The sequence below is a fragment of the Ramularia collo-cygni genome (assembly GCF_900074925.1).
Source record: "Ramularia collo-cygni strain URUG2 genome assembly, contig: RCC_scaffold09, whole genome shotgun sequence".
NCBI classification, from domain to species: domain Eukaryota; kingdom Fungi; phylum Ascomycota; class Dothideomycetes; order Mycosphaerellales; family Mycosphaerellaceae; genus Ramularia; species Ramularia collo-cygni.
The window spans coordinates 707,169-733,800 of record NW_019716263.1 but is presented as its reverse complement, the minus strand read 5'-3'; the positions used below and the strand labels follow the sequence as shown (position 1 = coordinate 733,800).

Below are 26,632 nucleotides of genomic sequence, written 5' to 3'. Positions count from 1 at the left end.
TCATATTTTGGTGAAGGAAATGTCTCGTTTTTCTCTCCCATTTCCATCACTGCGCATGATTTCAACAAATCTGTGATGGATTGAGGAGTGCTTCTTTTTTCGCAAGAGTAACGGTGGATAGATTGACATGTGTGTTAAATACCCACGAGATGGGGTCGAACTGTCCAAAATCCCGGTCTGGATGATCGGGCGAATGACTTATTTGCAACAACAAAACACCTCTAGGTCATGGTCTACGTCCTTGCCTTGGATTAACCCGCGAAAGCGGATTTTGTAGCACACAGGAGATGGCGTGGATTGACCCGTTTGTGGCATTCATCTAATGTTTTTTCATACCACGAGAGTCACACTGAGATGTCTCGTCGTGCTTCAAGACCAGTCCACCACGTAGGCAGAGTATGGCAAGTACTGCACCATTCTTCACTTCGTTGAGACAAGAGGCAATCCAGATCAATCGAGTCTCTCCACACATTGTCCAGCACGCATTCATCGCTGTGTGGTGGGTAGTTGTACCAACGATCGAAAACAGGTGGGTTTTCAAGGCCGTTCTCAAAGTCGACAGTCCAAAGCATCATTTCTTTATTCGACACGTGCAAAGCATTTCTCCGCTGCCACGTGTAATGGCACGAAACCTCATCTACGATTGTTCCGTCATCCTCGATCAAGGCGATCCGACCCAATGAGAGAGCACCAGAGCCAGTCAAGTGTGTACAGAGGGGTGCAACTTGTACCGTCAAGATGACCGCTTCATACACGCAAAGTCAATCGTGTCGCTTTCACATGCTGGCGTCTCCCACAATAATAATAATGCCGCGGAGCTGCTTAGTACTGTGTGAAGTGGGGCAGATTGGAGCGCTCAACGCTCTAGAACAATGGATATTTCGGCAATTCGTGATTGGCAATCGAACAAAGGATTCTGCCTGCAATCATCGTGGTCTCTCTCGTCGGTGACCGAGAAGGTTGTGCAGTAAATGCAATTAGAAAGCATCTGCTCGTCAACGTCAACGGCGCATCGATACACGCAGTGAGGATCTTGGTTGCGCAATCGCGGAGCAGCGTGTAAATTCGTGGAATGTCATCGAGATTAGTGAGCCGGCCTTTCAATTGCGGACTGGCCGACAATGAAATTCGTGAGCTGCCCCACAAAAGCACGCGATTTTCCATCTCTTTGATTGGCGGAGAACATCTTTTCGCTGCTTGGAAATCGCTTTCGAGAGAGCGCTGCCGACAACGAATCCCGCACAACCAGACAGGCGCAGGCCGCGATCAAAGTTGTCGATGGCGTGCTCAGCGACGGTCGGCGAGGACTACTCCTCGCTGCGTAATCCCTCTCTGCTACATCATCGCCCTTCTCTCCCTCGTACCCATTACCATACCGCCGTCTTCAAAACGCAACTCAACCCTGACGTTTTCGACCGTTCAGCAGCAACTATCCCTTTGACCGTCTCCACAACATGGCTCGCAACCGGTCCGTTTCGTCTTCTGACGACCAGAATGAGTCTGGCTATGCCAGCGGTAGTTCCTCTTCGTCACTCTCCTCCGACGTTTACTTTTCCCGTGCCCATCTGAAGTTCATCAACGCTCAGCTGTCAAAACTTGAGCCTCAAGATGTCCTCAGATGGTGCATCACATCTCTTCCGGTCCTGTACCAGACTTCCGCTTTTGGTCTCACAGGCCTGGCAATCATGGACATGATCACCAAGCTCGACTATGCCATCAAGCCACCGATTGACCTCATCTTCCTCGACACGCTATACCACTTCTCGCAGACTCTCGATCTCGTCGAGCGTGTCAAGGCGAAATATCCTCAACTGGTCATCCACACATACAAGCCAGAAGGTTGCGAAACCACGGCCGACTTCGAGGCCAAGCACGGCGAGAAGCTGTGGGAAGTGAACGAGGAGCTGTACGACTATGTCGCCAAGGTTGAGCCTGCACAGCGGGCATACCGAGACCTTGGGGTACAAGCCGTGCTGACCGGCCGGAGACGGACGCAAGGCGGCAAGCGTGGTGATCTCGACATAGTCGAGATTGACGATGCGGGTCTTCTCAAAGTCAACCCTCTCGCCAACTGGTCCTTCAAAGACGTACAGCAGTACATCAAAGACAATGACGTGCCAACCAACGACCTGCTTGACCAAGGGTACCGTTCCGTAGGTGACTGGCATTCCACTCAGCCCGTGACCKACAGCGAGGATGAGCGTGCGGGACGCTGGAAGGGTCGCAACAAGACCGAGTGCGGTATCCACAACAAGCGAAGTCGGTACGCCATGTTCCTGCAGGAGCAAGAGCAAAAACGCCAGGAAGAATTGAGTGAGGCCATCAATGCCGGCTTGAGTATCGAGGCTCCGGCGTGATGATGTCCTGACATACTCCCAAGGTGGAATTTGGCAAAGGCTCGGTCTGTTTGTTTGAATCTGCGATTTAGCATTGGCGTTGGAGCGGAAGTGGAGGTATGCCCGGCGGTTTTTCTGTACGCCGTCTTTTGAAAAGCGTTTGGATGGCCGACACCTGTTGTGTTAGCTTTGGCTACAGACATCGAGATGTTGAGGTCGGAAGTGTAGACAGATAGTGAACGAAGGCGATGTTGAATGACCTTTACTAAACCTCTTCTTTCCGAGCTTCACTTGCGGTTGTATGCTGTGTCGTACTCGCCACGAGAAAGGCTGTGGCTACTGAAACCCGCCGGAGGGGACGGATTGGAAAGCCTGGGGTACTATCATCCTGTAGAGTGGATGAAGTGGTGCTTGCCTCTGGCCTGCCGGTTGCATGCCAGAAAAGTGGATCCTGGTCGGGGGTAGCAAGTGAAGTAAAGTGTGCGAGTGAAGGTAAAGCACCGTCCGCCGTGATTCACATATCGACAACGACGAGTTTCGCATTGCGCCGGGAAGGGTCAAGAAGGGTGTCACAGGAGGGTGGTGTTTGGTGCATGTAGATAACAGCGGGAGAAACTGAAGTGGGAGGGCGTACCAACATAGCTATACAACTTCGGCCGATCGCYCTTTCTTTAAGCGACGTGCCGACGGAGTGCGTCCCTCAACCACACCGCACACCCTAATGTTCTGCATCCTGCACCAACGGCCCAATCAAACTGCCGGTGATTCAGACAAGCAAGTAGCAGAAAGCGTCGATGGCGCAGTATTACAATCCAAGTCACAGCATCGACTCGGAATGAGTGTGATATGCCTGGAGAGGCACTCTCAATCTCCTCCATCAGCAAGCGAATGCGCCGCCCATCAGCCACCAGCACCAGATGAACGTCTTGGCTTGCTTGGGGTGGTGGAGAGTGCAGAACAGCATGTCGCTGCATAGATCAGCGCGGTGTCCGACGCCTATCCACAGAAGGACGTACGCAACAGACAATAGCCAAGTTGACGCGTAACGCCATCCGTCAATCGTCATCTTGCGAAGGGGTCGTAAACTAGAACATAGGAGAGATCTTCCAAGGGTCGTTTGCTAGAGGATGTCTGAGAATAATATSAGAAAGCAATCGATGTATCGCACGGAAAAAGCATTCCATGTCCTTGTCCAACGCCGTGTACTCCTTTATGCAGCGATACGGTCTTCTGATGATAGTCGCGCTACAGTATGAAGCATCGCCATCGAACAGGCAGGAGCATTGTACTGTACCGCATAAATTGATAAAGTAGTCCATGAGGACAGGCCTTCCTCTGCCACGATACCGCGCTAGATTGTTCTGCCTGCGCGAGCCGGGCCACGTGCAGATCAGTGTGCAGCAACAGACACATTTACCCAGCTCCCCTGCTGATCTGACGTCTGCACGCCGTGTCATCTTGCAGGACAAGGAGACATTGTACAACAGGTGGAGTGACTGCTGTCAGAATCTTCTCTCGAACCCACATCCATTCCACCCTTCAGTTACCGCGATCAACTGCAGACTCTTTCCGGGCTGACGCCATTGGGACGACATCGGCCTCCGACTTTTTAGCTCAGGAAAGCAGTCCTCTCAACAGAACTTCCCTCTCACACACACCAACAAAATGGCCAATCCTCCACACGGTACGTTGCTTACAATACGGGCAGTTGCTTGTACCATGTAGCTCAGAATCGGTCCCACTCACACTTCACAGGCGGCGTCCTCAAGGACCTGATTGCCCGCGATGCGCCTCGACGAGATGAACTCTCCGCCGAAGCTGAGAAGCTCCCAGCCATTGTGCTTGGAGACCGCCAGCTCTGTGATTTGGAGCTGATCCTCAACGGAGGCTTTTCCCCGCTYGAGGGCTTCATGAATGAGAAGGACTACAACGGGGTGGTGAAGGAGAACCGTCTTGCGGATGGCAACCTCTTCTCAATGCCCATTTGCTTGGACTTGAGCAAGGAAACCATTCAACAGCTCGGCGTCAAGCCTGGTGCTCGCATCACGCTCCGCGACTCTCGAGACGACCGCAACCTCGGAATCCTCAACGTGGAGGATGTGTACCAGCCCGATAAGCACAAGGAGGCCAAGGAGGTCTTTGGCGGTGACCCAGACCACCCTGCTGTCAAGTTCCTCTTCAACCAGACCAACGACTTTTACGTCGGCGGCAAGATTGATGCAATTGACCGCCTTATGCACTACGACTATGTCGGACTTCGCTACWCCCCAGCGGAGCTGCGCCTGCACTTTGACAAGCTTGGCTGGTCCAAGGTTGTGGCTTTCCAAACGCGAAACCCCATGCACCGCGCTCACCGAGAGCTGACTGTCCGTGCCGCTCGTGCTCGCCAAGCGAACGTCCTTATTCACCCCGTTGTTGGCATGACCAAGCCAGGTGATATCGACCACTTTACGCGTGTCCGCGTCTACCAGGCACTCCTCCCACGCTACCCCAACGGCATGGCTGTCCTCGGACTTCTCCCACTTGCCATGCGCATGGGTGGTCCTCGTGAGGCTATCTGGCACGCCATCATTCGCAAGAACCACGGTGCCACCCACTTTATTGTTGGTCGTGACCACGCTGGTCCAGGCAAGAACAGCAAGGGCGAGGAAATCTACGGACCGTACGACGCACAGTATGCTGTGGAGAAATACCGTGATGAGCTTGGAATCGAGGTGGTGCCATTCCAGCAGATGACATATCTGCCCGACACCGACGAGTACATGCCCAAGGATGAGGTGCCAAAGGAGGTCAAGACTCTTGACATCTCCGGAACTGAGCTCCGTCGTCGTTTGAGGACCGGTGGTGATATCCCTGAGTGGTTCTCCTACCCTGAGGTTGTCCGCGTCCTTCGCGAGTCACACCCTCCTCGCAACAAGCAGGGATTCACCGTATTCCTTACCGGCTACGTCAACTCTGGCAAGGATGCTATTGCGCGTGCGTTGAATGTCACCCTCAACCAGCAGGGCGGTCGCTCTGTCACTCTCCTTCTTGGTGAGAATATCCGCAGCGACCTGTCTTCCGAGCTCGGGTTTTCCGAGGAGGATCGCAACAAGAACATTCAGCGCATTGGCTTCGTTTCCTCTGAGCTCACTCGCTCTGGAGCTGCCGTCATCGCCGCACCGATCGCCCCATTCACTGCATCTCGCAAGGCTGCTCGCGAACTTGTTGAAAAGTCGGGATCCTTCTACCTTGTTCACGTCGCGACACCACTCGAGCACTGCGAGAAGACTGACCGTCGCGGAATCTACGCCAAGGCACGCCGCGGCGAGATCAAGGGCTTCACCGGTGTCGATGACCCCTATGAGGCGCCCGATGCCAAAGAGGCCGATCTTGTGGTTGACATCAGCAAGGACAACGTCCGAACGGCAGTGCACCAGATTGTGCTTCTGCTTGAAGCCGAGGGACTGTTGGATCAATTGTAAGGTGTATAGACTAGGCGTTTGCAGCTAGCTGAGGCTGCATACCAAAGCTGTTTATCATGATAGACCGAAAAGCATCCTCCGTTGTTCTGATTTGTGCAGTACGTGACGTTGTTGAGTAAATTCGTTTTTGCTGGCTGGACAGACATTGGTTGAGATTCTCGAAAAAAAAGCGGGTTGGTTGGAAAACGCCACGCTCATTTATGGACTGCGTTTAGGAGAGTACACGCGTGCCTTGCGCGAAAATACGGGGAAAGCGAAACGAGCTTGGTTAGCGTTTCTGGAACGAACGGTCTTGGCTACCGAGGCGTCTGTGGCTCCGCGTCCAAGTCTCAACCTTGCCAGGCGCAGGTCACAATTCTATCAATCCCTTCGCTGCTCCAGGAACAGTTTGATCCTGAACATCCTCACCACCAGCATTCCACCACATCACAGTTCTGACGCTGGATGGATTTGGCGGCAAAATGACTGTCGCCAACAACCAGAGCCTGGAATTGGGACTTTTGACCGGCACCACCCCTGAGCATCGTGAGCCTGGAAGTCTGGCCGCGGAGAACACCTTGCGCTCGAAATTTAATTGGAAAAATGTACTCCTCGCTTTGCTCTATGCACTCACACCGGAAATCTTACAGCGTAGAAAAGCAGGCAGCACGAAGCGGGCTGGTGGGACTGCGTGGCTGGATGGCCTCCGAGGAGTTGCGGCGTTGATTGTCTGTCTGCATCATTTGACAGTGTACACGCACRAGGGATTGGAATTATGCTATGGCCATCCGCTCTACTTCGCGACTTACAACAATCGCGCGATTGCACTGCCGTTCTTGCGCAACATCTTCGTCGGAGGACACTTTTCTGTCATGCTCTTCTTTTGCATTTCGGGATATGTGGTTCCAAGACGACTGATTACTCATCTGCATGAAGGACGGAGGGACGAATTCATCGAGGGCATCAACTCTGCCATTTTCCGACGTCCCGGGAGACTGCTGATTCCCGTGAGCTTTACTACGCTGGCGATTGCAATGGGATGGCATATCTTTGGATATAAGACTGCTTTTGGAGAGCCGCAGGCCAATGTCTTTGCAGAATTGTGGTTCTGGATCAAGGATCAATGCAAGTTCTACTACTTCTTCCGGCAGGGATTGTTGTTCTCAATCTACAACTTTACGACATGGACCATTCCAGTGGAGCTGAGAGGGTCAATGTTCCTATTCGTATGGCTTTTCGCCGTGCATCAGTGCACCACGCGAGTCAGGATCCTGCTAACGCTTGCATTGACTTTGTGGTTGGAATTCGGACCGCCAGGAGCCATGTATGCCGCGTTTTTCTCTGGCTTGTTGACTGCCGAATTGGACATCCTTGCCGCCACCGATCATCAAGTCTCGCTGCCTTGGGATGGTATCACGAGATGGTGGCGGACGCGAAGGAAGACTAGAATGGCTCTCCTACATGTCATTCTCGTGGTCGGCATGTTCCTGGCAAGTCAGCCTTCAGAGGATGGCCACACCGTCGATGAAGTCATGGAGAACTGCTTCGCGTGGAGTAAGCTCAGACACGCCATTCCAGGTGTCTATCTCGAAGGCACCGAAGCTTATCGGTGGTTTTGGCTCTTCTGGGCCGCTTGGATGGTCCTGATTGGGGTCAAGGAAATCGGCTGGGTGCGATCCATCTTCGAGACGAACATTGCGCAGTGTAGGTTTCACAACACTCTTCCCCTGTTGACCCCACACTAACATGGTTTGCAGATCTCGGCAGACACTCCTTTGCCCTGTACCTGATTCACGCGCAAGTCATCGGATCCTTCACAGTCCGCCTGTATTATCTTGCAGGCCTCAAGACTCCCGCGGAAATGGACACTTCCCCACACTTTGAGCATTTGTACAACGGATGGCATGACGCACCCTGGTGGCCGTTCCCTGATGGAGGCGTTTTCGGATTCGAGCCGGCGTTCTTGTTCTGTCTGTTCCTCAGCTTCATCGTCATGTTCTACCTCTCGGAGATTGTGACCAGATGCTTCGACACGCCTGGCGTGAAGCTTTCCAACTGGCTCTACCGGAAAGTCAAGTCTATGCGCTAGTGAACAAGAACGACAGAACAGTGGTTGCGCGGGTATCTTGGAGTTGGGACTGCGCACAATTGGAAAGAAGTGTTCTTTGCGGTTTGGGATGATCATCACGAAAAAACGCATGGTGTCGGAGTCTTCGTCCTCGCATGCACCAATTGGAGGTTTCGGAGCATTGTTGGATCAAGTATGTTGAAGAGTAGGTGTAATATATGTGTACCTGTATGGTGACCTAACGTATCAGATTTATGCTATTTCAGCCGGGTTTTGAAAGCAGAGCCATGCAATCTCCACAAGGAGACTGGGTTCATACGAAGTATTGATCGCCACTAGTAAAGACCTCCACTCTACCAAGAGCTCGAATTGGACATTGCAGATGATGTCAAACTACAGTAGCTGCCTTTGGTACGGTTAGCTGCTAACCWTAAGTGGTCTACTACCTCAACCTCCGTCTCAAGCATTTCCTCTCTTCAACCTCACTTCTACCCACTTGGCTCTTTGCAGAATGGTTCACGAGTCTACACCAGGTCCGGACACAGGCTTCTTTTCCACAAGCGAGATTCCGGCGGGAAAGTCTTCAGGGAACGATCAAAAGTTCTCCCGAACTGTTGGCTTGTCCAAAGGGCAATATGTATCAGGTCCTGTTGTTYGCACCGGTCTGAACGCTATCAATGTCGGCGCTGTTCCGGGCGATAACATCCGCCTATCTGCGTCGATTGAAAATGTGACGTCGACTTCACTCGACATTGCCGTCGAAACATGGAGCAGTTCCACTATACATGAAGCCACTTCGACCTGGATCGAGCACAATGCAGATACAAAAGACGTTCTTACAGGGTGCTGGCATGCTGAAATGGGCAGTAATGGCTATCCGGTGTTCGCCAGCAACCGCATATCTTTCAGCACACTTTTCGACGAGCCGCCGGTGATTGTTTTGTGGCTCAATTATCTGGATTTGAGGAGTAACTCCCAACAATGGAGGATCCATACCTACCCTACAGACGTCGCCCGCGATGCTTTCACTGTCAATGTGGAGGCTTGGAGTGGCAGCCAAGTCTACAAAGCTGGCGTCACATGGATTGCTTACAAGAAAGGAAAGTTGGATATCGACTCGGGAAGATTTATTTCTGGTACTCAGAGAGGCCAAAGACAGCTGAAGAAGAGTCGAGAGATCGAATTCTCAAGTGGCAAGTTTGTCGCTCCCCCAACTGTTCTTTCGGGTCTTTCGATGATTGACCATACGACCTTGAAGCCACTCAAGATGGCATCAGTGGCAAGTGATGTGACCGCCAAAGGCTTTACATGGTCACTGGACACGGAGACCGAATGGACATGCAGTGCTGAGTACATTGCAATCGGCCAGACGCCTCTACCATCGAGCGAAGGTACGACGACTGCTGCAATGGTTGAGATCAAAGACGATCAGGAGATACGTGCCCAGCGAGATGACTGGATTGTCCAACGKGCAAGATCGCTTGAGCAACTGAGAGCATCGCTCTCGGAATGGGAAGACAATCTCAAAAAGCGTGAAGCCGCGATTGAAGCAGCGAACGTACAGAAGTCGGCTGCAGTGGAGGGAAGAGAGGTTGCCGCGAAAGAGAGGGAGGCCGCTATTGAGCAGCGGGAAGAGGCTGTCAAGCTAAGAGAAGCTGTACCCGAGTCACGAGGAAACGCTGCTGCTGACGACCAAGACGGCACGATTCGCCAATTAAAGCAAGAAGTCGAGCAGTTGAAGCTACAGCTAGCAGATGCTACATCGAAGAGAGCTCCTATGCGGCCCAGTCGTGTAAATGTGCACGATGATGGAGAGGAGGACACGGTGGAATCTGGGCTTCCTCGTCCGCCAATCCAAGCTCCTGCCAGGGAGTTGCCCGCCGGTAATCTCAACTGGGGGTTTGATCCTGACTTGCTTGCACGCTTTAATCAAGGTATGACGGGGAGGAACCTCATGAGACCTAGTCGGAGAGAGCGGGAAGAGGGTGCCGCATGGTGAGAGGGCAAGCAGGCGGCTACTTGGGATAAGCCTAGCAGGCCGGAAGTTACCTCTTGTGTAAATGGCCAACCGACTGCTTCGAGAGAAAGGCGTTTTAAATGAGGAGTCATCTGCGAGGCTTGATGCAGGACAAATCCGTCTCAACGACAGCGTTCCCAAAGCTTCCGAATAGAGGCAGGTGTTCTGTTTGATTCTTGGGTATGGGGTTTTGGCTCGGAGATTTCCTCGAAGTCATCGATGAAACCTCCACCCGGCTACAGCTGCATAAAATCAAGCCAACGGGAAATCTCAACGTGGCTTCCGATCGGTCATCGCAGCGGTAGCTGTTGGGCCAGATTCTAGAGCTTGATTAGGTTCCCAAGAACGCAGTATCGGCGGCCAACGTCTGTTGATATCATGTGTGATCAGTGTCTAGGTAGTGAGTAATGAACTGTGTTGAACACTCGCCAAAGAGCTTTCATTGTGGAATTAACTCCTAGTATAAAATTTAAATATTTGTATATGAAGTAAGATGACATGACCTCGTTGTTCGATGGATTCTCCCACATCAATCCCATGTATACATTATCCCATGTATTCCAGCATCATCCTTTTAATCCCCCCTCAAATTTGCGTCGATGTCTTGCACATTCCTTGAAAGCATTTCAACGTGAGGCGAGCAACGCCTTAGTCATGAAGGTATCCGAGATATCAAGCCTTGACCTTGATCGTGTCAAAGAAAACAGACACTTCGTTTGTCGCCAATTCAGCCAAGATATCTTTCGGAACGGAGACTCCAAATCGAACGTATGAAACTTCCCCAAACGCGAATTCTTCGAATTGCATGGCCCTGCTGGTCACTGCGATTTCCGAATCTCTATTAGAATCCAACTGGCCCGCGATAGAAGGGTATGAAAGGAGCAACGTGCAGTCGATCGGGACGTAAACGGCGGATAGTTTGCGTGCGCAGCGAAAGTAGAGGCTGTCGAGTTCGAAGTTTGGGAAGCCTTCCTTCTTTTCGATTTTGGCGAATTTTTTACCACCGCGAGCGGGTCCTGTGATTATGGCAATGTTGGGCCGGGTGTTGGGATCAAACAGCTGAACCTGGTTGCTCGCAACGTTGACGACAGTGAAGTTGAAGAAGTTCAAGGCTCCAGCGTTTCCCACCGGAATTCCACTATCGGGGCCGAGAAGTGCGGGTGTGGGAGCATTTGCATAGGCAGGACCATCAAACTGCGCTTGGTTAGAACGGAGATGCTGAAGAAGTAGGAGAAACGAAACCGGAGGCGATGCTTACAGTGATTTTTCGGGCTCGTTTCTTTTGGGCATTGGTCAAGCCAGCCACAGCCGCCAAGAGCGTGAAGGTGCGAAGAAACAACATGTTGTTGGATCATTTGGCGTGAGTATAGTGGAACGAGATGAGGTGAAGGTGAGCTGCAATACAGTATAATCGCAGGAAGAATCACTCTACATATACTGTATGTAGAGACGAATAGGATCGGCGATAAATTAGTCCTAGATAGGTCAATGAACCAACTCCTGCGCCATAGCCATCACGTTTTGTGGATGAGATTAGTCTAGAAATGGTCTGTAGACTACTTCGGCAGCATCGTTGCCGATCACACTCATCTGGGTATGGTGGTGTGTGGTACAGTCGATATGCGTTAAAAGTCTCTTGTATCGACTGGATGTGTGGGCCACAATGCGTTGGGGAATCGGACATACATGCGTGGCTTATATGAATCTTGTTCAGCGTTCTGTCCCGCAAGCCCATCACCAAGGCAACCCAGGTTTTAGAGGCATGGAAGGGCGTTGGAATGGACGTTACACGATCCCGTTATACGCTCCGACTATCCGATTCATAGCGGTCGACATGCGTTCGTGTAGAGAACGGATCGCACGTGCTAGATCCGGAGAATATCTACGGGGAGCACCGAATCCCGATCCACGATTGGCGGTACTCGTATGCATTGGTTTTGCACCACCAGTGGCGTCGAGACTGATCAGCGATTCACAGTCCAAGAATGGTCTGTATACTCCATGCAGTACTGCATCAGATTTCCCAACGAAGTCGGACAATGATGTTAGACGTATACTAAAATGGTGTAAGCAATGGGGGTACCTTGCCAGTGCTCTCTATAAGAATCACGCTTGTTGAAAGTCTCTCGACCTCAGCTAGAACCTTATCACCCTAGTTCAACGAGCTGGAGTCCTTGGTGGGAGCGATATAGAGCAGGATGACGATGCGTGTTGGCGGCATGGCAGATGCAGACCTGGCCACGTCAAGCTCCATAGTCATGGGCCGAGATTCTCCGTCAAATCCCCTTTCGGGGATAGCAATCGCATCGTGGCTTGGGAATTTTTTGCTCAACTTAACGCTGACAATGGAATCAATACCGATCCCTCAGTCCTTCTTACTGCCCCGGTCATGCCAAGAGCTGAGTGAGAGAGCAGAGCAGATCAGATATCGGTAGCCATTGATGGTTTGGGTTTGAAGGGTGACCGTGTCGTGAAAGATGGAACCTTCGATTAGAAACCAGCTGTGTCCTTACACCCTCCGGTCAGATCGGTTCTGTTGGCGCCAACTACGCCATCTCTGTGAGTTGACGATCCCCCACGCGGTCCGAAGCTGTGATGGAAATGACACCAAGCTACTCGTGTTGAGCCTCGACACCCGAGAGACTGTCCAGATCGGGGACTCGGGCAGGTGCGCTGGGAACAGATAGGCTTCCCGGGTACCTTATGCTGAATGCGGCATTGACTGGAAGTCATCCTCCTCGGACGAGAAGGTGGGGTGGGTGATGTCGCCACTTGCCTTGTTGTGCAGTCCGGGATTGTTGTCCTACCATTCCCGGGATTGGACATGCTCCGGATGCTTTCTTCTCCTATGTCGGTGTCGTAGGTCAGGCCTGAAGAAGGTGACTTGGCATTCTGCTGTTGTGATTTTGGCACGTGATGCGCAGATGACTAAGGATCAGACGACACATCTACCTACCTCCATGTCCCTACCTAGTTCCGTGTCAGATGTGTCAATAAGTGTACTGTACCTGCAGCACGCACTGCATGCTTCATCTCAATTCAGTGARAGATCATTACAACAGCTGCAAGCCATCCATTGGTCTCAATCTTCAGATATATCGTGCCGACGACGTACCATATTGTGCCAGGACTATAGTTGCAGTCACCTTATGCCACGCATGTGTAGGATAGGTAAAGATACGCACGGGAAGAGTGAAGCGGCAGAAGCTGTCTGTCGTCACTGCTGACTATGTCCGCGCCTTCGAAGTTCAACGACACCTCCCCGGCTGCTCACGACACGCTAGACACGCCAGCGAGAAGGTCGCCAGTGGCGTGCGTGCGGAAATCGGACATCCGAAATCGTCTACTTCTGAGAAGGAAGAGGGCAGTACGTAAATGTAACAGACCTCCGGCTGACATGGCATTGCATACTCTTACTAGTATGTCCGAGTAATACATCCCTGCAAATGCTCTGATCCGACCACCTTTAGAGACTCCGGTCATCATCATCAAGGCAACGCACGGAAAGCTCAATCGACAAAACATCAGAAAATCAATTGAGCGGGGAAGCTACCATGCTGCATACCTACACTGGCATATAATACCATTGACGACGTCCTCATGAAGCTTGATCTTCATTCTATCGCCGTATAAGCATATCAGTATCATAAACCATTCCTCACCAGAAGAACCCCGCCAGCAAACAATATGCTTACTCCAACAGCCCTCATGCTCGCAATCGCCTGCGCAACTAGTGTCCAGGCAGCCTGCTGCCATGCCAGGAGTTCCGATGGTGGTTGTGGCGACGGCACCTTCGGAACTCCATTCTGTGGCTTCAGATCCTGTAACATCTTTGGATGTGCCTGTGGCAAGCATTCTCTCTCTACAACAGCACATCCTCAAACGATATCTTCGCTGACCTTCACTGCAGGCGGTGGCTGTCGCCCTGGCTTGAACCGCGCTCAGGATCCCTTTGAGGAGAGCGCGCCCGACACCTGCAGGTATGATTCGACTTTCGACTTTGTGGCCGATCCTGCGATTGGAAGCGTCTCGCTCGCCGACTACCTGGCTTGGGCCGTGAAGTACCAGCACGCCGCCACCTATAATGGTTCGGCTTTGCAGCATTGGACCAATGTGTTCAACACGTGGGTTTATACCTCCTCTTCCCCTTGGCAAATGAAGTGGCTTTAAGGATGTTGGCATTAACGCAGCGTTGATTCAGATACGATGCTAATGGCGACGGCATGATCGATTTTGACGAGATGCATAGGCAGGCTCCGGAGAAGAAGCGTCTGTTTTACCAACAGGGGTTGAAAAAATAGGCCAAACGAAGGAGTGGAGACTGAACTGAAAAGAAAAGTGCGGGATGATGTGCGTGGTAGCTTAGTATAACCATGTAATCGTTTGATCTGTGCTCAAGTGGGTGACCACTGCGGAATCTCAAACGTTGAATGTAAAAACTCGCGGATTGTATGTTTTTTGGCTCTCAAAGGGAGCAGTAAACGGCATCCTGCCGTGAAAGAGATGTTGGTCATGGGCACGATGTAGCGTGCAGCTGTATCCTCAACATTATTCCTATCCCGAGCACGCGCTCTCACAGTTCTGGCATGAGTACCAAGACTACAAACATGGCCTTCGCCCACCGTGGTGTGGAAGGGAGCCTGATCTGAGATAATTTGAGCTTGAGGTAGTAGTCCTTGGCCGGATGCCCACGCTGTACAAGAGGAGAACCCGAGGACCAGTATGGCCAAGCAATGTGAGAACGAGCTTCCACGCTCGGCCCGACACCTGTATGGCTGTAGGTATGAGTATTTCGAACCTTGCAAAACATGCCACATCTTCGAGGAAAAGGCATGTCGCTAGTACCAAAGCTTGCATGTGCAAAGTGGTTGTCCGGTACATTTTGTTCGAGATTTCGTGGCTTCCATCTCAATCCAGTTTCTCAGCATCTTGATCCTGCTCCTCCTCCCTTCTTTCCTCTTTCTCGGCCTCCTTTTCCCTCCTCTCCTGTATCCTCTCCACCCTCTCATCAACAGCACTCTGGAAATCCTTCCTCGGTTCCTTCCTCCAAACATCCACATACAACATCCTCTTATCCTCTTCTCCTATTCTCCCTTGTCCCCTCAACCCATTATCCGCACGATCGAAGTACAAAGCCCAAAGATCGCTCCCATCCTCCTCTTGTACCGCCACAAACCCTTCCCAACCCTCACAGGTCAATCTCCGATCAATCTTCGTAACATCCCAAGGTCCCACCACGTGTCCCTCGGCCTCCTTTCTGACACCGTGTTTAACCTCGCAGGTGACCCTATCCACATAAACCCAATGTAAGAATGGTGGCTGCTCGTCCGAGATGGTAGTTACCATTCCCTCTCCCTTTGCGAAACCTTGCTCTCGCCAATAGCTCGCTTTGTCGTCTGGATATGCAAGAAAGTAGCCAGTGTAGGGATGGAGGTGGTGTTCCGTCGCGGCCATCGTGGATCGAGTATCGATCCATAGCTTGTTGTTGTGAATAACTATCCGTGCGCCATTAAAGCGCGGACTGTATGTTTGGCTATGTCGTAGCAAGGTCACGGTCAAGTTGCAGCGACGTGTGCGATGTTCTTCTCGTGCGTTTTGTCTTTGGCCTTGCTTGACTGCTTCTGTTGTGCCGATTATAGCAGGACAAGCAGCTACTGCGGTGAGGATCCCCAGGACCATTGCGTTAAGGAAGTGTATGAGAAGGTCGGGTCCTGTTCGCAATGCCTTGGCTTTATTTGCAAGGTGGAGTTTCTGGAAGCGTCCACTTGGACATGTATTCGCAATCTGATGGACCTGCAACCGTAGATGTGTGATCGAGATTTTAGAACGGCCTGCTCAAGCTTGCAGAGGATTCTTCTGTGGTGTATGTTGCCTATCCCAAAGCAAAAGCTCAGCCACCTGGCCAAATGCCTTTTTTTCTCGGCGAAAACCTTCGTGGTCTTGCTACATAGAATACCAGATTCCCACCGGATCGGAGCTCGATACCAACCATAAAGCGGTACCGCTTAGGAACTACTCCGCAGGTTCGTGGCTCATCTGTGAGATCATATCATCATTCCTCGGACTATTTTTGTCGATCGTTGATGACGGCACGCGGCGCCCGCTTTCCTATTGGTTTCATGTTCAAGGGCGACGTCTGCGCTTTCCTAAAGTAGTAAGGTGTTGTATCCATCATGGCAAATGATTGGGATTCATCAATGATGGTGGGGTGATTGTTGCTATATGATCTCGATAGGCTCTCGCTCTGCATGGTAGCATGTATGCTAAGCTCAAGACGATACGCCATGTCATACCGGACTCAACAATGGAAGGCGGAGCTCATGAGAGAGCTACAGCTCGGGGTCTTGTTAGCGGCCGGAGTGGTGCTTGTATATGATATACCTCTTGATCTCATCAGTGATCTGTCCTTTCTATTCTGAACGACCTGTCATTCGAGAATCTTCACGAACTGTTTAATCACTACCGACACAAGTCTCTCGCACTCAAAGCGAAACCAAAGCCAAATAAGATGGCCGACCCAAAGACGACTAAGCCGTAAGTGACAGCTTTTCGAATCTCTCAGCTTCAAACATGACGGTTGACACTCATATAGAGTCACTGAAGCTGCAGACGACGCAAAGGCTGGTCTTGCAGGTGGGCGCAAGGAGAATTCGCTTGTGCCTGCTCCTGAGGGTCCTGCCGCGGGTGTTCTCGGTACTGCTGGAATTCCCCCTGTTGGCGCACGCAAGACTTTTGACCAGGTCCAAGAGGAAAAGAATGCAAAGGGCGACAAGAGCAGCTTGAAGATCCGCATTGAGTTGGACTTGGATGTCGAAGTGCATTTGACCGCAAGAGTCAGAGGTGACATTACCATTGGGTTGCTGTGAGTGAGTGTTCGTCACCTTCCGGTCTGTTGTGTACCTGGTCTTGGGCTGACAGCTAAGGTCTTGAATGGTGTAGGACTGCATAGGGGATGTGCTTCATGATTAAACAAGTCTTTGAGTGTACGGATCTTCGCAAGCAGTCCAGTTCATTGATTCTGCTGCCAAACAGGATTGCAATAGTCAATGAGCTCATCTCAATGGCGTTCCTATCAATGCTGAGCGATCCAGCTCCTCGGGAAGCCTCCACGTTCTTGTGGCAGTCTCGCTGGTTGTGATCATAGCGTGTTGCTTAATAGTAGAGATCGCCTCGACCGCTTCGGTTATCCGTAACCAGTGATGTGTTCGATGATAGAAGGTAGATTATTGAAGATGGTTAGGAAGCGATGACGTCTCCTAACCCTGCAAACCTTAATCGTTTTGGTGGGGTCCCAGAAATCGCAAGTGAAGGCACATGCGAAGCTCGCATCACCTCCGCACGCGACACTCGCTCTCTACGGAAGAACACCGCATCATCGAAAATGTCTGACGCGGATCTCGAAGCAATTCGCAATGCGCGCCTTCAACAACTGCAGCAGCAGTCCGGTGGGGGAGGGGGTGGTAGCAGTAGTGGAGGACAMGGCAACAAGGAAGAGGACCAAAAGTACAGACAACCTACCAATCCGAGTCCAATTCAGCCTCTAACAAACATTTGCTAGAAACCAACAACGCGCATCCATTCTTTCACAAATCCTCGAACCCCTCGCAGCAGACCGTTTAGGACGGATTCGCATGGTCAACGCCCAACGAGCCGAAGACGTCGAGAATAGGCTCATTATGCTCGCACAGTCGGGACAATTKCGATCGCGAGTGACGGAGACGCAGTTGAAGGAGATGTTGGCGGCTGTGGCAGAGCAGGTGCAGGGTCAGGGAGGCGCACAAAAGGTTGTGGTGCAGAGACGGAAGGGCGGTTGGGACGATGATGACTTGGACGATTTGCTGGGTGAGGATTGAGGGATGAGATTGACGTTCATGAAGTGAATGGGTGAAGGTTTCTTCTGGCATTCTAGCGCGGCGTTCCGGTGATGGGGATTGGAATGAGCCGCCTTGAAGTGAATGAAGGCTGAAGGAGATTGACCAGACCATTGACCAAGGTCTAGTCACAGACTTCTCGCAGCGGTTCGGATGTGCTGCATGAGACGACAGATATGCGGTCGGCCTGGTCTAGAAACCGCCATGCGAATCACAGTTGCTACATTCTGGTGCGGTCGGGTTGGGGTTGGGGTAGTGGCTGACTGCCGCGGTGCCTGATAGTCGATGCATGAGTCGACGACGATGCCAATGGGTCCCTTCGCTTCACAGAGTGTTCAATTCAAAGTGTGTCTCGGTGTGTGAAGGTCAGGGAGTACGCTCGTTGTAGAGTTCCTTCGAGACGTAGCCACATGGCGCTATGAAGAAATTATCGTCACATCTCAGGTCGAGCAATGACATTGATGGCCTCCGAACGACCAACTCTCGTCCAAAACCGCCAGATACATACAGGAATGAATCGAACATTGCATTCATCTAAGTCCTGACCAGCCAAGTCAGCGCCGACAGCACATACGCATCCACACCCGTCTTCATCGTAGGCTGTATCGCTGGCGCAAACAACCCACTATGATTAATTGGGATCTCGCCCAACGTCCCATCTGCCTCAGCCTTATCCCAAGCCGCATGATCCACACCACCATACAAGAAGAAGCTCGTCGGCCGTTCAACAGCCGACCCCAAAATGCCAAAGTCTTCGCTGCCACAAAGTTTCTCACAATCGCAATTATAGCCCTCTTTGCCTTCTACAAAGTGCCCCTTGAAACTCGTCTCAAGTTTACCCGTAACGCCCTCGTCGTTGATTGTAAGAGGGAAGTTCCTCGTAATCTGGATCGTAGGTTCCTTGACGGCATTGCTCGCATCGCACTCCGCCTTGACGATCCTGCGAATACTAGCCAGCATTTTTTCCCTGGTCTTCTGATCCGTAGCACGCACATCAACTGCGATCTTCGCATCATCAACAACCACATTCTCCGCATCACCAGCCTGGATACTGGCGACAGTCACGACCGCCGTATCCCAAGGATCCACTTCCCGACTCACAATGGTCTGTAATCGCATCACAACACTCGCAGCCATGACAACAGGATCCACAAGTCGGTGTGGCTGCGACGCGTGTCCTCCCCTTCCATGCAAGGTAATCCGCATACTATCCGCACTAGTAGCGACCAAACCTTTCCGCGTCCCCAGAACACCTGACCTCCAAGGAACAACATGCCCACCGACACAAACGTCCGGGATAGGGACTCCATGGCGTTTGGGATCATACATTCCATCATCAACCATAGCCTGCGCACCAGTTCCACGCTCTTCGGCGGGTTGAAAAGCCAGCAAAAGAGTTCCAGACCAGCTATCCTTAGCGGCTACGAGAGTCTGTGCAGCGGCAAGAAGGCAAGTGATGTGCATGTCGTGCCCGCAAGCGTGCATAACGGGCTTCTCGATGCCGTCTGCGTCTCGCTGGCGTTTCTTGCTGGCGTACGGGAGACCTGTGCGCTCTTCCACGGGAAGTGCGTCAAAATCTGCGCGGAGGAGGACGGTGGGACCTGTGCCATTGTGGAAGAGTGCGGCTATGCYGTGTCCGCCGATATTGGAGCGAACATCAAATTCGGTGGAGATTTTGTCTTTGAGGAATGCGGCAATGGTAGCCGCTGTTTCTTTTTCTTGGTTTGAGAGTTCAGGATTTGCGTGGAAGTATTTGTAGAGTTCCTCGTAGTGTGCGAGGTCTGGTCGGTAATTCTCCACGATTTGGGATAGCGCTGGAGCAGACATTTTTGAGAATCGATGATTGGGATGGAAAATGGGGGAAACGTGGATACTGAAGCAAAGACAGGATGTACTTACAGAAGTCGTTTGTAATACACCTACCTACGTGTAGCTAATCTATGCGTGAGGAACCTGGAAGTCCCGGGCAAGCTGCCGCTGGCCGAGGGCGGCGGGGCTTCCGTCCTTTCCGCACTTTTCGGCATTGTCCAGCTTGATTTTCTTAGCCGTACAATCGGGAGACCTAGAGAACGACCTCGAAGCCACGATTGTGACTTGGTCAGAATTGATGCAAGGACGTGTATAGAACGCGGCATGCGTGCGTCGTGACGACAGCAGCGTATATTCCGTCCTGCAAATTGCGAGAGCTGTTCAACAACACGAACCGGGAGGATTGCCCCAGACGCATCTGGTAGAAGAACAGCAATGCTGCGGGAAACTGAAACGAAGCATGGGATCTTCAGACTGGCTTCTCGGTGACAGTCCATTTCGGCCTGAACTCGAGCAAGTCTTTTTGACCGAAAACATGGCCGATCACGACAAGCATCATGTCGAGCGTCGCCAGCGTGTTGTCCGTTGGTGCCTGTGGTGCGATCTCTGCTTGGTTAGCTTCAGTAGAAGCAATAGACGGAGCGTCCTGCCCTAGACTTTCGAGTCCCGCCGCAAGTTCAGGACTCGAGAAAGATAGAAGTAGAAAGACCGCTCTTTTTCCCAACTCGCGAAGCGGAAAGACTTCATCGTTGTTCATGGTTCCGACATCGTCCAGTCTCGCAAGCAAAGACCATATCCAGGCGCTCGTGACTTTGTTCAGTTCGCATACCTTCGTGAGGTAATGTTCTTGCAGAAGTCCGAGAAGATTGAAAATACTGTCTTGGTCCATCGAACGTAACTGAGCTGGCAAAGGAGCCTTTTCGGATAGCACATGATACCACTCGGCGAGAGCCCTGTTGTTGCCTCGTGGGAAGCTGATGGGGCAGCTGTCAGGGAGCTCGGCTAGCTTGTGCATGCTGGGCGGAAGATGTAACTGTGTACGTTGCTCCATGAATCGTTCTATCAGCAGACGTGTGAAGACTTTCTGTGGGTCTGTGGCGTCGCCCTCTAAAGGCGTGGGTTCCGAATTCACCGGCGTGGCTTGAACGAAGGTGTCCGAACTCACAATCGCATCGTTTTCGATCGGAGGCTCATCAGGATTGCGTTGGTTGGTATCTTGGAGTTGGTCAGCATCGACTTGCAGTTGACGTGGTGCTGAGAGAATCTCAGGGATGGTTTGACGCTCAGATCTGTGATGGACCATTAGCATGGATTAACGACATCCATCGAGACATGACCTACCTGACTGCGCGAAGGTACGCCATGGCCTCCTCCGTTTCCGGATCATAGTCCTCCTCGTCGTCTTCATCTTGCCCAAAGGAAACGGGACCAAGTGTCGGCCGTTGATGGGTCACAGGATCTTTCTTGGTGGGTGGTGCCCAATCGTCCGTCACCTTGTCCTGTGGAGTAGATGATGGGCCCGTATCCTCCTCGGCGCCGTCGTCGTCAGCGTCGTCGCCAACCTCCTCCACGTCCTCGTCCTTGCCGTCCGATGCGCCAACGTCTTCGTCGCCAGTCGCGCCGAGCTCGACCTCGTTTTCAGAATCCGGATATTCCGTCATTTGATAATTGGCAATAGCACGATCATCGATGACTGCTTCTGCAGCGTCTGACTTGGTCTGGTCCGGTGCGTTGTCCACTGCTGCTTCTTCCTCTTCCTCGTCGTCGGAAGCATAGCTTAGCAAAACGCGTTTGTTCGGGTTATACAGCGACTCGGGCCCGGTCTTGGGTCTGTCGCGTTCTCGACGGCGTTTCGGCATGTCGGAGTTGGAGGATTGAGGTGGATGATCTTGATCTGGTCCATCACGGTCACTTCACGATTGAGGTCAAAGTCGAGGTACATTACATTTATTGAGAGTTGACAGCCAATCAAATTTTGACCCGCTCACTCCATGTCAACATTTGTCAAACGCGTCTGTTCATAACAATCACAACATCGCGCAATGCAAATCACCAGTCGTCTCGGTGCATCTCACATCCATCGTCCACCATATGCCGGCGCTGATGACATCGAAAGCATGGCTGCATCTCTGCCGTTTGGCCACAGCACAGCACCCTCTCCAAGGCACTCTCTCTTCAGCGTCTCAAAACATCGGGTCCCACTCCGATGCTCCAACACGCCGTGTCGCAATAGGCTGTCCAAGTGGCACACAGTTGAAGCGCTGTTCGCCCACAAGATACCTTTTGTTCGCAGTCTCTCCTTGRCCGTCTCTCCATCTCCTTGATCTCCTTCTCTGACTGTCATGGCTGTGCCTCCCATGTCCTGTACCCTCGGCGGCAAGTTCTACGCCTGCGCCAGCGGCAGCCGCTTTGTCGGCTGCTGCACCACTAATCCCTGCGGAACGACCAGCTGTTCAGCAGGTACTTCGGTCATTTGCGTGGGTTTGATTATCCGCTATACTGACCGCAGTAGGTCACCTTGTGGCAACCTCCTTCGATCCAGCGGCATACGATGTCTTTGTCGATCAACAGTGCAGTGGAGGTCTTTTCTTCACCTGCAGTAACATCAGTCCGCCCTTTTGGGGCTGCTGCAAGAACAACCCATGTGTGAATGGACAATGCTCGGCAACAGATCTTGCCGCGGCATTCCTGAGCAGTAACCCGACGGATGCGGCGCCCTTCCTTGCGTTGAACGACACAGTCGGATTGAGCACTACGCCAACAGCGAGTCACTCGCCAAGCGCATTGAGCACTCAAGACTCACCTGTGTCCACGGCCTCGAAATCCCCGAGCCACGTCGGCGCCATCGTTGGTGGTGCAATAGCTGGATTCGCCGTTCTCGCTGCTCTGACAATCAGCTTGCTGTGGCTCCTTCATCGCCGCCGCGATGTTAAGGTCGAAAAGTCAGCTAGAGTCATTGTTCAGCAACCTGACAATGGCTGCGGGTCTATCGAGTATACTGCAGGTACAAACCTGCAAAGCAAGACCGTAGATGCGTGTTGACAGGAATACAGGATCATCGCCATGCTCGCCTATTGTACCGCCATATCCAGGCTCCCCAGAGGTTCCTCCTCCGCATCTGCCACGATATATGGACAAGAGACATGATACTCACATCTCTCAAGAACTACCAGGCTCGCCGGTTGGCCGAGAGCTAGGCAGTGGGCAGAGATCTAATCCCAACCGCTGACGGCCCAATTGACTCTGCTCATCACCATTCTCGACACTCACTTAAACGCATATTCTAGGTTTTCTCACATTGAGCTGTCAAACGGATGTGCTCTGCAACCGCATCGCCAAAAGTGGTTATCATAACACGAGCGCAGATAAGGAATGTCCATTGCCAGTTTTGCATCTCTCCTGCTCATACTCMAGTATTTCATCCACCGCCGCACGAGCCAGCTAGCGACATCATGAAATTTCATGATTCTTCATGCTGGAACTTCGGATTGACGTTGAGCATAGACTTGGCCTGCGGCCATGCCACGGTCGACTAGCGATGACGACGATGGCAGAGTGCTGGTGATTTCCTCAATGATCTTGTTGGCCTTGGATGCGGCACGAACCATGACAACCTGGCGTCGATCGAGATACCAGTTCAGACGCTACTTAGACAGGCGAGTTCTATCCCTGGAATCAACGTCATGCGAATTTCCATCATTTCTGCAAAGCAGAACGTCAATGTTGGGAGATTGCACCTCGCGTGATGTGGTGACCAAGACATTGGAACTTCCAGGGGTGAGAGAGTGCGATCTGCTAGCTGTGGGTTACACACGCCATACGCACCCGCCAGGAGTGAGGAGTGGGCCAAGCGCTTCCCGAGACAATGCACAATGCGACAATGCCCTTGTCTAAACCACATCGAAGCCGGGCAATATATCAATTAACGCCGCATTGCATCAACTCCTGCAGTAGTGGTTCGCGCTGCTCGTACGACATCAATTTAAAGTCGACCGGCGCCGACAACCATGTATTTGTATCTGACTCTTGGCATATAACCTCCCCACGACACGCAGCCACGAGTTCATTGCGGGCGGCTTGAGATGGAAACGGGTCGAGAAGTCAGTCTTGACCGCGCATGCACAGCGGATGTTGTGCCACCATCGTGTCAATCTAGGTTGACGCCGCGAAAAGTCAAGCTCTTGCGTCCATTGGCCGGACAGGAAGCGTTGCAGATCATTGCGGACCCCTGGTTAATTGGCGATGGCGAATCCTCCATCTTCGTGCACAGTGCGGGAAGGCTGACTGACCGGRGCGCCGAGCGGGCCAGACTCGAGTCAGTGGACACCTGAGCCTTTTGCTCGCGGGCACGTTTCATCTGCTCACTTCTAAGTTCTACCAGTCTCACAACGAGAGGTCTTCCCTACTCACACTTCGCCGTGGTACCAGCGAGGATTTTGCGGCTCGTGTCGCTGTGCTACCACACACGCGGTTCAACATGCATCGGATAGACGAGCCGCCAGCCAGCGCACGAACAAGGATGGGTAGGAGAGCATCCTGGCGACAGACCTGGTCACCCAGCACGCATACTCCACCTTCTGACGCGAGTTTTCGCCAGTCGACGTCGCACAAGCAATCTTCCCAATCTACAAATCCACGGCATTCTCTTGACTTTGCGACGCTGCGAGATGCGTGTCTCTCCAAGTTCTCGAGATCGCGGAAGAGGATGTCGTACAATAGCTATGCGCAAGGCGGCGAGTTRAGCTCTCCAATATCAGAGCATTCGTCACCCCGGCTGTTTCCTTTGGCGCCTATGGTCGATCTTCGAACACCACCCGGATCCATTGAATTACCTCCAGATACAAAGATCGCGATTGACGATTCGGAAGGTTCGCAAGCAATCCGGTCAGACATTGAACCCATTATCCACACCCTCCACGAAGGCACGACCGGGCGTTATCAATATCTCCTGGCAGATCCAATCACAAAGGATGCAATAATCATCGACCCGGTGCTAGACCAAAACCCATATGCCTCGGGAATCACGACCACGGCCGCTGACCACATCTTATATCTGGTACGGCAGAACAACTATCGCGTGGTTCGAATACTGGAAACGCATTCAATCCAGGAGCACCCTACTTCGGCATGGTACCTGAGGACTCAACTTCGCGATAGCAACGGCCAAATGCCTAGGATATGTACCGGAAAAGCGATCGCTGGCATGCAACGAATGTTTGCAAGGCAATATCAAGTTCAAGACGCTGGGTGGGCTTCCCGATTTGACTTTTTCCGCGACGGCCAGATCTTCGTCGTGGGCGAGATGAAAATCCAGGCAGTACAGCTTCTTAGCCAACCGGACTGGTTCGGATTCATCGTCGGCCATCACATCTTCATAGGCAAAGAAATGCCAACAACCACGACACAAGGAAGACCTCCTCCACAGCGATTACCATTGCGAAGGCTGGCACAGTTTGTCGGCCGGTACAATTTCCACCCACAGGCCAACAGTAATATTTCACGCCCTTCAACAGCACAATCGGAGGTTTCGCAGTGGATGCACGACGCGGTACTCCCGCGCCACGAGTCAGCGACAGCTACCCACGAGTCGACTTATGCTTCCCGAGAGCCGCAGTCTCCGTTGTCTCCACTTTCACCACGAGGCTCGAATGGTATGGCTCGGATGAGACGCATCATGGGCCGACAGAACACCAGCGATGATTGGCACTCCGTTTCGAGTAGAGGCTCTAGCAGGCAATCCGAACGACGAATTAGTCAATTACCAGAATTGGCATGAAGCTGGAATCACGACCGACAGGAAATAACACAATTCACAGAGCAAACGAGACATTCGAGTACATGTCAGAGTGATGGAGAATGATGACGGCGTCAATGGTTCCTACTTTTTCAATTTTGCTTACAACTTTGGTTGATACCACGAGTCACTTTGGAGCGTCTGTTAGTGATTGTACAAGTTTGGCGTACATAGACTTCCTTACTGCTTTGACCACCAGTCAAACCATCCCAGAATTCCTGCGAAACTCGCTTCCTTTGTGTATTTCTGCCATGGATCGTTGAGATCAGCTCGGAGAGCGAAACCATGACTGACTTTGGCGAATAGCTGGACTTCATAGATCTTCTTGCCTTGATCGAGGATGTCAATGGCACGACGGCGCAAGTCTTTGGGGAAAGTCTGGTCAATCTCTGAGCAGGAGAGGAAGAGAGGCTCTGGCGTACAGGTTAGCAGACAGCTCCCCATCGTTTGATTGCTGAGTCTTACTGGTGATGTTTTCGAAATGCGCCTCGTTCAAGAATGCCGGGTGCGCAAAAGCACCAGCAGAACAGACCCCCTTCTCGGAGAGCTGATCGCAGACATAGGGTGCGCCATAGCAATATCCAGTACACAAGAACTTCGTATCGGATTTGCCATACTTTGCCTTGACATCCTCAACCCACTTGGGGATGAAAGGATCCGAGAATTTCTGATGTTTGGCCAACCAGGCTGGAAAGTCAAAGCCTGGGTTATCGTTCGGGTCGCTGAGGTCTTTCTTGTGCTTCCAAATCGCATCCTGCTATCATTAGCAGGCCGGATATACTTTTGGCATACTCTAAGACTCACGCCGTTGAAGTAGTCTGGTCCGAGAACGAGATAACCAGCTTCAGCCCATCCATCCATCATCAATTTCCCATTGACGAAGAGACCGAAGACATCGGGAAAGTAGAGAACGACGTTGCCATTTGCTTTATCGGCTGCAGGTTCCGCGATATAAGTCTCTACATCTTGAATCTTCTCAATGCGGCCTTTGGGGTCGCCTTTATGGATGCTGCCGGAAATGCAACATGCTGCTGAAGGGTGGGCGATGACTTTGTCGGACATCTTGTTTGGTGTTGGCAATAGATGGATTGTTTGTGAGAAAAGAGGGGGAGTTGCGAAAGCTCGGAGAAGGAGACGGCGCCGGTCGTGTGCTTACCGTGAGATGCCGAAGCAGCGCCTTCAATATTACCAATGGAGGGAGGAGTCAAGGCGACTGTGCAACGAGAGAGGAAGGAGGGCTAGACGAGCTTTTTGCAGGTGTGGGGCGGGAGACTTGGGTGCCGTGCGCTAGGCG

At 52.1% G+C, this 26,632-nt stretch overlaps 14 protein-coding genes; 9 read left to right on the top strand and 5 right to left on the bottom strand.

The window, feature by feature from the left end:
• Nucleotides 1-1,454: 1,454 nt before the first annotated feature.
• RCC_06380 (probable 3'-phosphoadenosine-5'-phosphosulfate reductase Met16, putative) lies at nt 1,455-2,357 on the top strand (the record flags this gene model as incomplete). Its single annotated transcript, XM_023771641.1, has 1 exon — nt 1,455-2,357. One exon carries the CDS (start codon nt 1,455-1,457, stop codon nt 2,355-2,357), a length of 903 nt encoding a protein of 300 aa, XP_023627409.1.
• A 1,644-nt stretch (nt 2,358-4,001) lies between these two features.
• RCC_06379 (Sulfate adenylyltransferase) lies at nt 4,002-5,800 on the top strand (the record flags this gene model as incomplete). XM_023771640.1 has 2 exons in its annotated part: nt 4,002-4,020; nt 4,092-5,800. The coding sequence occupies 2 exons, from the start codon at nt 4,002-4,004 to the stop codon at nt 5,798-5,800; spliced, it is 1,728 nt and encodes a 575-aa protein (XP_023627408.1).
• Nucleotides 5,801-6,261: 461 nt separating this feature from the next.
• RCC_06378 (uncharacterized protein) lies at nt 6,262-7,868 on the top strand (the record flags this gene model as incomplete). XM_023771639.1 has 2 exons in its annotated part: nt 6,262-7,483; nt 7,537-7,868. 2 exons carry the CDS (start codon nt 6,262-6,264, stop codon nt 7,866-7,868), a joined length of 1,554 nt encoding a protein of 517 aa, XP_023627407.1.
• A 490-nt stretch (nt 7,869-8,358) lies between these two features.
• RCC_06377 (uncharacterized protein) lies at nt 8,359-9,846 on the top strand (the record flags this gene model as incomplete). The annotated part of the gene is made up of 1 exon (XM_023771638.1): nt 8,359-9,846. The coding sequence occupies one exon, from the start codon at nt 8,359-8,361 to the stop codon at nt 9,844-9,846; it is 1,488 nt and encodes a 495-aa protein (XP_023627406.1).
• A 690-nt stretch (nt 9,847-10,536) lies between these two features.
• On the bottom strand, nt 10,537-11,206 carry RCC_06376 (uncharacterized protein; the record flags this gene model as incomplete). XM_023771637.1 has 2 exons in its annotated part: nt 10,537-11,058; nt 11,123-11,206. 2 exons carry the CDS (start codon nt 11,204-11,206, stop codon nt 10,537-10,539), a joined length of 606 nt encoding a protein of 201 aa, XP_023627405.1.
• Nucleotides 11,207-13,551: 2,345 nt separating this feature from the next.
• On the top strand, nt 13,552-14,165 carry RCC_06375 (uncharacterized protein; the record flags this gene model as incomplete). XM_023771636.1 has 3 exons in its annotated part: nt 13,552-13,702; nt 13,775-13,988; nt 14,066-14,165. The coding sequence occupies 3 exons, from the start codon at nt 13,552-13,554 to the stop codon at nt 14,163-14,165; spliced, it is 465 nt and encodes a 154-aa protein (XP_023627404.1).
• A 607-nt stretch (nt 14,166-14,772) lies between these two features.
• On the bottom strand, nt 14,773-15,318 carry RCC_06374 (uncharacterized protein; the record flags this gene model as incomplete). The annotated part of the gene is made up of 1 exon (XM_023771635.1): nt 14,773-15,318. One exon carries the CDS (start codon nt 15,316-15,318, stop codon nt 14,773-14,775), a length of 546 nt encoding a protein of 181 aa, XP_023627403.1.
• Nucleotides 15,319-16,372: 1,054 nt separating this feature from the next.
• RCC_06373 (uncharacterized protein) lies at nt 16,373-16,813 on the top strand (the record flags this gene model as incomplete). XM_023771634.1 has 3 exons in its annotated part: nt 16,373-16,398; nt 16,457-16,726; nt 16,804-16,813. The coding sequence occupies 3 exons, from the start codon at nt 16,373-16,375 to the stop codon at nt 16,811-16,813; spliced, it is 306 nt and encodes a 101-aa protein (XP_023627402.1).
• A 432-nt stretch (nt 16,814-17,245) lies between these two features.
• On the top strand, nt 17,246-17,717 carry RCC_06372 (related to programed cell death protein; the record flags this gene model as incomplete). XM_023771633.1 has 2 exons in its annotated part: nt 17,246-17,367; nt 17,423-17,717. 2 exons carry the CDS (start codon nt 17,246-17,248, stop codon nt 17,715-17,717), a joined length of 417 nt encoding a protein of 138 aa, XP_023627401.1.
• Nucleotides 17,718-18,269: 552 nt separating this feature from the next.
• Nucleotides 18,270-19,562, bottom strand: RCC_06371 (probable hippurate hydrolase; the record flags this gene model as incomplete). Its single annotated transcript, XM_023771632.1, has 1 exon — nt 18,270-19,562. The coding sequence occupies one exon, from the start codon at nt 19,560-19,562 to the stop codon at nt 18,270-18,272; it is 1,293 nt and encodes a 430-aa protein (XP_023627400.1).
• A 451-nt stretch (nt 19,563-20,013) lies between these two features.
• On the bottom strand, nt 20,014-21,403 carry RCC_06370 (uncharacterized protein; the record flags this gene model as incomplete). XM_023771631.1 has 2 exons in its annotated part: nt 20,014-20,833; nt 20,886-21,403. 2 exons carry the CDS (start codon nt 21,401-21,403, stop codon nt 20,014-20,016), a joined length of 1,338 nt encoding a protein of 445 aa, XP_023627399.1.
• A 483-nt stretch (nt 21,404-21,886) lies between these two features.
• On the top strand, nt 21,887-22,773 carry RCC_06369 (uncharacterized protein; the record flags this gene model as incomplete). XM_023771630.1 has 3 exons in its annotated part: nt 21,887-22,004; nt 22,057-22,548; nt 22,598-22,773. The coding sequence occupies 3 exons, from the start codon at nt 21,887-21,889 to the stop codon at nt 22,771-22,773; spliced, it is 786 nt and encodes a 261-aa protein (XP_023627398.1).
• A 1,563-nt stretch (nt 22,774-24,336) lies between these two features.
• RCC_06368 (uncharacterized protein) lies at nt 24,337-25,320 on the top strand (the record flags this gene model as incomplete). Its single annotated transcript, XM_023771629.1, has 1 exon — nt 24,337-25,320. The coding sequence occupies one exon, from the start codon at nt 24,337-24,339 to the stop codon at nt 25,318-25,320; it is 984 nt and encodes a 327-aa protein (XP_023627397.1).
• A 120-nt stretch (nt 25,321-25,440) lies between these two features.
• Nucleotides 25,441-26,400, bottom strand: RCC_06367 (related to dienelactone hydrolase; the record flags this gene model as incomplete). XM_023771628.1 has 4 exons in its annotated part: nt 25,441-25,468; nt 25,523-25,751; nt 25,804-26,092; nt 26,143-26,400. 4 exons carry the CDS (start codon nt 26,398-26,400, stop codon nt 25,441-25,443), a joined length of 804 nt encoding a protein of 267 aa, XP_023627396.1.
• Nucleotides 26,401-26,632: the final 232 nt, after the last annotated feature.